The sequence below is a fragment of the Sinocyclocheilus anshuiensis genome, unplaced genomic scaffold (genome assembly GCF_001515605.1).
Source record: "Sinocyclocheilus anshuiensis isolate Anshui unplaced genomic scaffold, SAMN03320099.WGS_v1.1 scaffold2522, whole genome shotgun sequence".
Classification (NCBI taxonomy): Eukaryota; Metazoa; Chordata; class Actinopteri; order Cypriniformes; family Cyprinidae; genus Sinocyclocheilus; species Sinocyclocheilus anshuiensis.
In genome coordinates, this window is record NW_015551195.1 from 14,697 (window position 1) to 24,868 (window position 10,172).

Genomic DNA, 10,172 nt, shown 5'->3' on the forward strand with positions numbered 1-10,172 from the left:
CTTCGGAGCCGCCGGCAGGCTTGACTTCGGAGCGGCCAGCGGGCTTGACTTCGGAGCGGCCGGCGGGCTTGATTTCAGCGCGGCTGGAGGGCTTGAGATCTGGGTGGTCGAAGCCATTGGCCGGGCATGTGGAGGATGCCCGCGTGGGGTGAGCTGTCGAGGCCCGGTGGTTTTCAGGAGGGGCTGGATGAGGAAGGTCCATTACTTCCTCTACCTCTAATTCGGAACCATTTAAATAGAGAACGAAGTTAATCAGCTCGATCAATGGGAAATCACACGTGGGGAGATCGTAGCGGATCGTGGTTTCATCCAGCAGAAAACAGACACCGAGTGCGGCTTCGTGCTAACTCACCCAGTTGGAGAGCTTGAGGAATTCCCCTACATACCTCTCCAAAGGCCGACCACCCTGCCACAGGCACCACAATTGATCCTCAGCTGCTGTCGTCATTATAGGTTCGGTATTCTGTCACCAAGTGTCTACTGTGGAGGAGACAAGGAGACAAAGGAACACGGAGACGAAGGGGATTAACATATAACACTCTTTCTTAATCTAAATACAGGCAGGAACACACACGTAGAACAAGGGGATAGACGAACAATACCGAACAGGAAACAAGGGGCAGAACACACTTTATATACGTACATGACAAGACAAGGGACACAACGAGGAACACCTGAAATCAATAAACAATCAACATGAGGGAGAAACTCGGTCATGGGGAGCACATGGGGCACATGGGGGAGGAAAACAAACACAAGACAGTCCAAGGGCGTGACAATAGTATTAGTATACTAATAATTAGTGAACATGAACTAAAAAAGAAAAATAATTGTAAAGCATTTATTAAACTCAGTTAAGATTAATTACAACATTTACTAATGCTTTATTAAAATCCAAAGTAACATCTTTTAAAATTAATTAATGATCATGAACTAACATGGACTAACAATGGACAGCTGTATTTTATTAATTAACGTTAACAAAGATGAATAAATATTGTAACCAAAAAAAAACATGTTTGCATAGAGTTCTTAAATACTAACACATTTTGCCCAATGTAGCGTCTGTTTTATATTGTATGTTTATATTCGGCAACAAAAACATTTTCTATGTTATATTTAGTTATTTTCACGTGTTTGCACACTTGAATTAATCAATAAACAATCAACATGAGGGAGAAACTGGGTCATGGGGAGCACATGGGGCATATGGGGGAGGAAAACAAACACAAGACAGTCCAAGGGCGTGACAATAGTATTAGTATACTAATAATTAGTGAACATGAACTAAAAAAGAAAAATAATTGTAAAGCATTTATTAAACTCAGTTAAGATTAATTACAACATTTACTAATGCTTTATTAAAATCCAAAGTAACATCTTTTAAAATTAATTAATGATCATGAACTAACATGGACTAACAATGGACAGCTGTATTTTATTAATTAACGTTAACAAAGATGAATAAATATTGTAACCAAAAAAAAACATGTTTGCATAGAGTTCTTAAATACTAACACATTTTGCCCAATGTAGCGTATGTTTTATATTGTATGTTTATATTCGGCAACAAAAATTTTTTCTATGTTATATTTAGTTATTTTCACGTGTTTGCACACTTGAATTATCAGTAATTTTTAGTAGAAATTATTAGTGTTATGACATGTATTTTTAGCAGGAGTATAGAATTACAAAATAAATAAACGTTTATCAATAAGTAGGCCTACTTTTTACTTTTAATACTTAAAGGGGTGGTTCATTGCGATTTCACTTTTTTAACGTTAGTTAGTGTGTAATGTTGCTGTTTGAGCATAAACAATATCTGCAAAGTTACGAAGCTGAAAGATCAATGCAAACGGAGATATCGTCTTTTAAAATTTTGGCAGTTTAATGCCTTGGTTGTTTACGATGAGGGAATTCACAAGCGTGCACACTCACAGCTACAGCCTTTTCAACGCTGACTAATCTAGGCGCCTCTGATTGGCCAATGCATTCCTACGTTCAACAGAAACGCGTGTGATTGGTTGTAAAACTCAACGCTGCAAAAGACAGCACGTAAAAAGCAATCTGATGCAGTGTGAGTGAATACTTTTCATTCATTTGCACGTCATTTTAATCGTGACAGCCATAATACATTGTTTAATTGTGCAGGGGCAATTTGTCACAGCCATCTGCTGGAGTGCCCATAACAGCCACCAGAGGGCACTCCTTTTGGGTTGTAGTTTGTTTGTTCTGGACTTCATTTCCCATCACCCTTTGCTCTGTCTATTAGTTCTCATTGTTTCCAGCTGTGTGTCATTAGTCTTATTAGCTCACCCTGATATATTCCATGCTCATTTAGTTTTTGGTTGCTGGATTATTGTTTTCTGTTATGTGTTTTCTGTTACTCTGCGTTGGATTACCTTTTGTTTTCTGCCAGACCAACACCACCGAACATCAGCACACGCTCCGACAGCATCACCTCGACTGTAGAGGATACAGACAGACAGATAAACCAATTAAACTACAGAATAAAGAAACACATAGTTCAGACACTAATTCTGATTGGCTGTGCTGGGTTTGAACTGTGATAAAATCACGCTAAAATTACATGCAATGTGATGCACATTCTATAATAATGTGACAAGTAGTTACGTTGCTCAGTAAGTATGAACAGTTACACTCATTTAAAAAAAAAAGGTTTTTAATTTGCTTTGATGGATGCATGAAGAACCTTTAACATCCATGTAATATTTACATTGGACAAAAGGTTCTTTAGATGATTAAAATTTGCATAACCTATAACAAATACACTACTGCACTTGATGAGTTCCTAAAATAAAATATGAGTAAGAATGATTTCCGCTCTCACCTGTGATCTCAGCATCCTCTGGCGGATCTGTGACAGAATTAACTTTGTCCTCTCCGTCTGTCAGCTTGTCTGAAAATATTTTAAATATATGATCACTTACTCAAACACAAAGAGTTTCAATATTATTACAGCAGCAAACTCCTCAACAACACACATGATTTGAGGAATCATTCATATCTGGAGCACAAACACTGCATAAAAATAAGAACATCCACAGAATATTTCCATTGCACAAAACATACTTTATAATGGAAAACAGTTCTATACACTCTTAAAAATAAAGGTGCTTCAAAAGGTTCTTCAAGCGATGCCATAGAAGAACCATTTTTGGTTCCACAAAGAACCATTCAGTCAAAGGTTCTTTAAAGAACCATCTCTTTCTTACCTTTTTATAATCTGAAGAACCTTCTTTCGCCCCAAAGAACCTTTTGTGAAACAGAAAGGTTCTTCAGATGTTAAAGGTTCTTTATGGAACCATTTAGACAAAAAGGTTCTTCTATGATATCGTGAAGCACCTTTATTTTTAAGAGTGTAGATGATTCAAATGTTCTTCACACTATAGGAAACAATGTTTCTTTTATGAACTGATCACTAGAAGGTTCTTTGTGGAAACAAAAATGGTTCTTCTATGGCATTGCAGTAAAAATGATGATTGAAATAAATTCAGAAACAGTCAAATAGAACAGTCATTAAAAACAGTATGAAGATTTGAGAGAAACTGGAAAGCTGTACTAACCCTCCATCACTAGTCTGATGGGTTTGTCGAAGTGCATTGCTGAATGAAATGTATGTCCTGTTCCACAGAAATAAAGACCTGAATCTGACTCCGTTAGATTAGTAATAACTAGCAAGGCTGTGTTGGTCCCTGTTCTTGCAAATATGCGATGGCTTTGATAGCTTCGATAGGCTTGATAGATTGTAGACAGCAGTAGTGTTAGTCGTCCAGAATCAGGATTCTGGTGATACCAGGCCATTCTGATTTTTCCGTTCATGCTGCAGTTTAGAGAGATGCTTTCATTCAGCCGGAATCTTAACAGAGTCACATCATGTTCTGAAGCATCTGGAAAACATCATAAACTGATCCTTTGAAATGATTAAAACATTGATTATATTTAATGCTAAAAAAGATCAAGCATGTGAAATCGTAAAGGAGAATAAACTTACCACTGGAGCTGATCTGAATAATCCTGTACGAAAAAACACAAAAGAGCATGACCTTCTCCATTGTCTTTCGTCTGTAAAAGCATTGATCAAACTGCAGGTTTCCTTGCAGTGCAGAGACATTAAACCACAACATGTTTCCACTTCCTTTCTTAACGCTGTGAAAATCATCAAGCTATCTCAAACTATTTGAACAGAAGTTTTAAAACCAATAAATATGAGTACTGTAAACTCCTATACATTGAGTCACTTGTATTTTTAAAGTGTTGTTTAGTCAATTATAAGTGTATTCCACTCAGTCTGTTTGAATTCAGGTAACAAATCTAAGTCTAAACAGCTATATAGCTACTTAAATGGTTTGAGGAAACTGATTGCCTTAAATGGTTTAAGTTAATCAAACTCAAAATAATAAAGTTACATTAGCAAAAATTAACATTGGAACAAAGTAATGATGACAGAACAGGAGGGTCAAATGTGGGTCAAAGACAAAAAAGGGTTTAAGCATAAAAACAATAAGTGTAATACTGATTTAAATTGTTGTTGTATTTCCCCCAAAAAAATTACAAGTTTTCTGTTTAATTTAATTGCAATTTTGTTTTTGTTTTTCCGAGCAAAACATAAATATGATACATTTTTCCCTGATTTACAGAAGAGACCCACTAAAATATCATTCAGTGTAACAATCTTGTCAGGCATATTTACAACAAAAATCAATTTATGACACATTAAAAGACTAATTACTTTCACCCCAAATACTAATTAGTAGTAATTTTACATTTTTTAAATGTGCCACTATCCTATGTTTCGCCCATTTGTCAGTAAGAATTTTTTACTCATGTAAAACACAATAAAATTTTATATGCTCCCTTATTCTTTTATATATTTTAATATGTACAGGTCAGAATAAGCATGTTGTTTGAATTTTTACATAAATATTGTGTTCCGCTGAATGACAATGTAACATTATTGCAACCAAATTTTGACATTTTATTCTCCAAAACCTTAAAAGTAGACACTTTACTTACATTTAATGTGCTTTCTATGAACATAAAATCACTTTTGTACATTTCTTTCGATGCGGACATCTTAACGTGTTTGACCCACGTATTTATTGAAACGCAACATTTGTAAAATGTTTTCAAGCATTAATCAGTGGGCTGTATAGTCAAAAATATAACATCTAAACAATCTAATCAGACTTTTCACCAAAAGTTTTTTTTTTATTCTACTCTATTTCATTTCATATTTTATTGTAATTTATCATTATTTTTATATAGCACTTTGGTCAGTGTAAGCTGAGTTTAAACGTATTTACTTGCTTGTTTACTTACCCTCGTGTTGTTCCGCTCTCTAAGACTTTCATTCAACTCAGAACACAGCTGAAGATATTTTCAATGAATCCCGAGAGGTTTCTGTCTCACAGCCGCAGCATTTCACCAACAAAGAAAAGTTTGATCAGAAAACTAATCAGAAATAAATAACTGGAACTGTAGTGAAATCACAAAACGAACATGAAAAAAGCACCCATTTGTTTGTAGTTTAATTAGACATTTAAAACCACAGCATTGATGTTGTATCAGTTTTACAATAATAAGTGATACATTGATCATAATAAATTAATTTGTTTCAGGATCGCAAAATAGTCACACAGAAATAATAACATTTTCACCATTATTTCACAAAAGAAAGACGGCACACACTTATTCATTCGCATCTGTTTCTGTTTATTTGTAGTCACAGACAGTATGTTTAGGTCTACATCACATTTGAAAAAAATTATAATTTCTATACTTTTTCATCAAAAATACGACGTGGCATGATTTCTTAGTTTTACTGCTGTCTATGCCATGAAACAGATGACATTTATATTTTCTCATGAACTCAGATTATGTGTAGCTACATGTTAATGCTCCTCCAGAGCTTTGCCACAACAGACGTCTAAGTGAGATCTGGCCGACAGAAACACATCTGAATCACATTCGTGAGCCACCACTGGTGTAACGTACAAAAATGCTGATTATTGTGATAATAAACCTCACAAATGTGTCATTTAGGTGAATTTTGAACATTCAGACCAGCATGTTCGGCTGCGATCCATCCTTTCTGCCAGCCGTGATAGTAAATGTTTCTTCCTGCAATGATTATAGCCAGAAAAAACACCAGCACAGCCAGACCAACACCACCGAATATAATCACACGCTCCGTCAGCGTCACCTCGTCTGCAGACAGACAGAAAACATTCAGTAAACAACAGAATAAAGTAACACAGATTCTGATTGGCTGTGCTGGGTTTGAACTGTGATAAAATTGCACTTGAAGAGTTCCTGAAATAAACTGAGACACGAACAAGAATGATTTCTGCTCTCACCTGTGATCGCAACATCAGAATGAGCTTCGTCCTCTCTGTCTGTCAGCTTGTCTGAAAATATTTGAAATATATGATCACTTTAGATATACGATCACTCCTCAACAACACTCATGATTTCAGGAATCTGGAGCACAAGCACTGCATAAAAAAGAACCTTTAACATCCACGGAATCTTTCCATTGCACAAAAGATTCTTTAGAGCGGAAAACGGTTCTATAGATGATTCAAATGTTCTTCACACTGCTTTGTTTAAGAACTGATCACTAGAAGGTTCTTTGTGGAAACAAAAATGGTTCTTCTGTGGCATTGCAGTGAGTAAAAAAACATAATTTTTGGAAACTTTGTTTTTATGAGTGTAGTACTAGTGATGATTGAAATAAATTGAGAAACAGTGAAATAATTCTCAGTATTAAGAACAGTATGACAATTTGAGAGGAATTGAAAAGTCAGCAGAACTAACCCTCGATCTGTATTCTGATGGGTTTTTCAAAGTGCATTTCTGAAACTGGATTTGATTTTGTTCCACAGAAATAAAGACCTGAATCTGACTCTGTCAGTCCAGAAATAAGTAGTGAGATTGTTTTGCTCCACATATCTACTTTAACTCTCACGCGACTGTTTTGATCAATTGTATATAGCTCTTTTGTGCGGCCCATGGCAAATATCAGTAGTGTTAGTCGTCCAGACTCAGGATTCTGGTGATACCAGGCTATTTCATATGTGTCGGTCATGCTGCAGTTCAGAGAGATGCTTTCATTCAGCCGCAATCTTAACAGACTCACATCATGTTCTGAAACATCTGGAAAACATCATAAACTGATGCTTTGAAATGATTAAAACATTGATTATATTTAAGGATGATAAGGTCAATGATGTGAAATTGTAAAGGAGAATATATTTACCGCTCGAAGTGATCTGAACAGTCAAGTAGGAAAAAACACAAAAGAGCATGACCTTCTCCATTGTCTTTCGTTCGTCACAGAATCGATCAAACTGCAGGTTTCCTTGCAGTGCAGAGACACTCAACCACAACGTGTTTCCACTTCCTTTCTTAAGGAAAGCTTATGCAGCTTCTACATAATTTGAAGTGCTTTATTTTCTAAAAGCTATGGTTTATTAAGCTTTGCTGTTTGATGTGCAATGTCATAATTACACATAATATAGAAATTAGGGGTGGGCGATATGGCAAAAATATCATATCACCAGAACTCCAAACATAACTCTCTTCTTCACAAGGAGAAAGAATGTAAAAAACTTGTTTATAGACTTTTATCACATTTTGCAATTTCTTTGCCGGTGCGACTCAATTTTGTGAGCGTTCGCACTGATGCACCACATTGCCCAACTCATAAGCGCTGCCATTTCTGGTGCACAAGAGGAACATTAAATAGCAAATGCAAAAACCGTCCAATAATTGAGCGCAGCCAAGTCTCGCGAGAAAAATAAGCAACCGCAAAAACAACCCCAATACATTTCGATTATTTATTATCTTCAATATTATTTATTGTCAACAATTTATTACCAATGAATGAGCCTGCAACATATTTAACTGAAACTACTCTTTTATTTGAAAAGCAAAAAACAGAAGTTATTTTACAAAAATCAGCAAACTGGTTTGCAAACTGGTTTACTTGGGAACCAGTGTTGATCTGGTGACACATTAATGCACAGAGATCCATTGAGAAATGAGTGTTCCTCTTCTTCACAAGGAGAAAGAATGCAAAAAACTTGTTTATAGACTTTTATCACATTTTGCAATTTCTTTGCCAGTGCGACTAAATTTTGTGAGCGTTCGCACTGATGCACCACATTGCCCAACTCATAAGCGCTGCCATTTCTGGTGCACAAGAGGAACATTAAATAGCAAATGCAAAAACCGTCCAATAATTGAGCGCAGCCAAGTCTCGCGAGAAAAATAAGCAACCGCAAAAACAACCCCAATACATTTCGATTATTTATTATCTTCAATATTATTTATTGTCAACAATTTATTACCAATGAATGAGCCTGCAACATATTTAACTGAAACTACTCTTTTATTTGAAAAGCAAAAAACAGAAGTTATTTTACAAAAATCAGCAAACTGGTTTGCAAACTGGTTTACTTGGGAACCAGTGTTGATCTGGTGACACATTAATGCACAGAGATCCATTGAGAAATGAGTGTTCACTGCTGTCCTTTTGCTTTATTGACACACTATTTTCCTGTTTTGAAAACAAACTATTTTTCTGTATTGTTAAAAGCGCTATATAAATAAAAGTGACTTGACTTGACATTATTCATTTCAAGGTTAGTACAGGCTTTTGAGAGAGAAATTCAAGCATTTTTCAATGACTTGCAAGCATTTCACACAACTATTTCCAGCACTTTAAAGCTCTAAAATGATCCCCTTTAAACCTAAATATACCTTGTGGTGAACAAAAGACACCAAATTATCACTACAAACAGTAGATGGCAGCAGAGGAGCACTTGTTGGCTTATTAGTCATTAGTATTAGTTACTTTTTGCTTTATACTTTGAATTTATAAAATCACTATTATAAAATATGAAATCATCAAGGACTCATGACACACTATTTTCCTGTTTTGAAAACAAACTATTTTTCTGTATTGTTAAAAGCGCTATATAAATAAAAGTGACTTGACTTGACATTATTAATTTCAAGGTTAGTACAGGCTTTTGAGAGAGAAATTCAAGCATTTTTCAATGACTTTCAAGCATTTCACACAACTATTTCCAGCACTTTAAAGCTCTAAAATGATCCAGTTTGAATGTTATTTTTAATGGGATTTATTATCTTCAATATTATTTATTGTCAACAATTTATTACCAATGAATGAGCCTGCAACATATTTAACTGAAACTACTCTTTTATTTGAAAAGCAAAAAACAGAAGTTATTTTACAAAAATCAGCAAACTGGTTTGCAAACTGGTTTACTTGGGAACCAGTGTTGATCTGGTGACACATTAATGCACAGAGATCCATTGAGAAATGAGTGTTCACTGCTGTCCTTTTGCTTTATTGACACACTATTTTCCTGTTTTGAAAACAAACTATTTTTCTGTATTGTTAAAAGCGCTATATAAATAAAAGTGACTTGACTTGACATTATTCATTTCAAGGTTAGTACAGGCTTTTGAGAGAGAAATTCAAGCATTTTTCAATGACTTGCAAGCATTTCACACAACTATTTCCAGCACTTTAAAGCTCTAAAATGATCCCCTTTAAACCTAAATATACCTTGTGGTGAACAAAAGACACCAAATTATCACTACAAACAGTAGATGGCAGCAGAGGAGCACTTGTTGGCTTATTAGTCATTAGTATTAGTTACTTTTTGCTTTATACTTTGAATTTATAAAATCACTATTATAAAATATGAAATCATCAAGGACTCAAATTTTGTCAAAGTTTTGCTCTTTTTTTGTGTGTGAAGTAAGAAAAGTCACAAAGTGCCTTGAAAAACACAAGAGGCCTAGAATAGAGTACAATATATACATTTTCCATATTAAAAAAAATGGATTTTGCACATGTTGCTGTTGTTTATAAAAATAAATCTGTCTCCAGTTACTTAGAATCTTGCAGAACGTCACACGCTGGATGAGAAGCGTCATTTAAAATAAGAAAACCTTTTAGAATCCTCCGTTATCAGTGTTGGGGAAAGTTACTTTTAAAAGTAATGCGTTACAATGTTGCGTTACTCCATAAAAAAAGTAACTAATTACGTTACTTAGTTACTTTTTATGGAACGTAATGCGTTACGTTACTTTTGCGTTACTTTTTAAATCTG

At 35.0% G+C, this 10,172-nt stretch overlaps 1 protein-coding gene across 2 annotated transcripts; it reads right to left on the bottom strand.

Annotated features, from left to right (window-relative positions):
• Positions 1-5,773: 5,773 nt before the first annotated feature.
• LOC107663361 (uncharacterized) lies at positions 5,774-7,356 on the bottom strand. 2 transcript variants are annotated; one of them, XM_016453571.1, is made up of 4 exons: positions 7,283-7,356; positions 6,841-7,179; positions 6,381-6,431; positions 5,774-6,231 (listed from the first exon to the last, which is right to left on the bottom strand). In XM_016453571.1, exons 1-4 carry the CDS (start codon positions 7,341-7,343, stop codon positions 6,059-6,061), a joined length of 624 nt encoding a protein of 207 aa, XP_016309057.1. In that variant the 5' UTR covers positions 7,344-7,356; the 3' UTR covers positions 5,774-6,058. The 2 variants fall into 2 exon arrangements, with proteins under 2 accessions (XP_016309057.1, XP_016309058.1); XM_016453572.1 differs by lacking the exon at positions 6,841-7,179.
• Between the last annotated feature and the right edge of the window lie 2,816 nt (positions 7,357-10,172).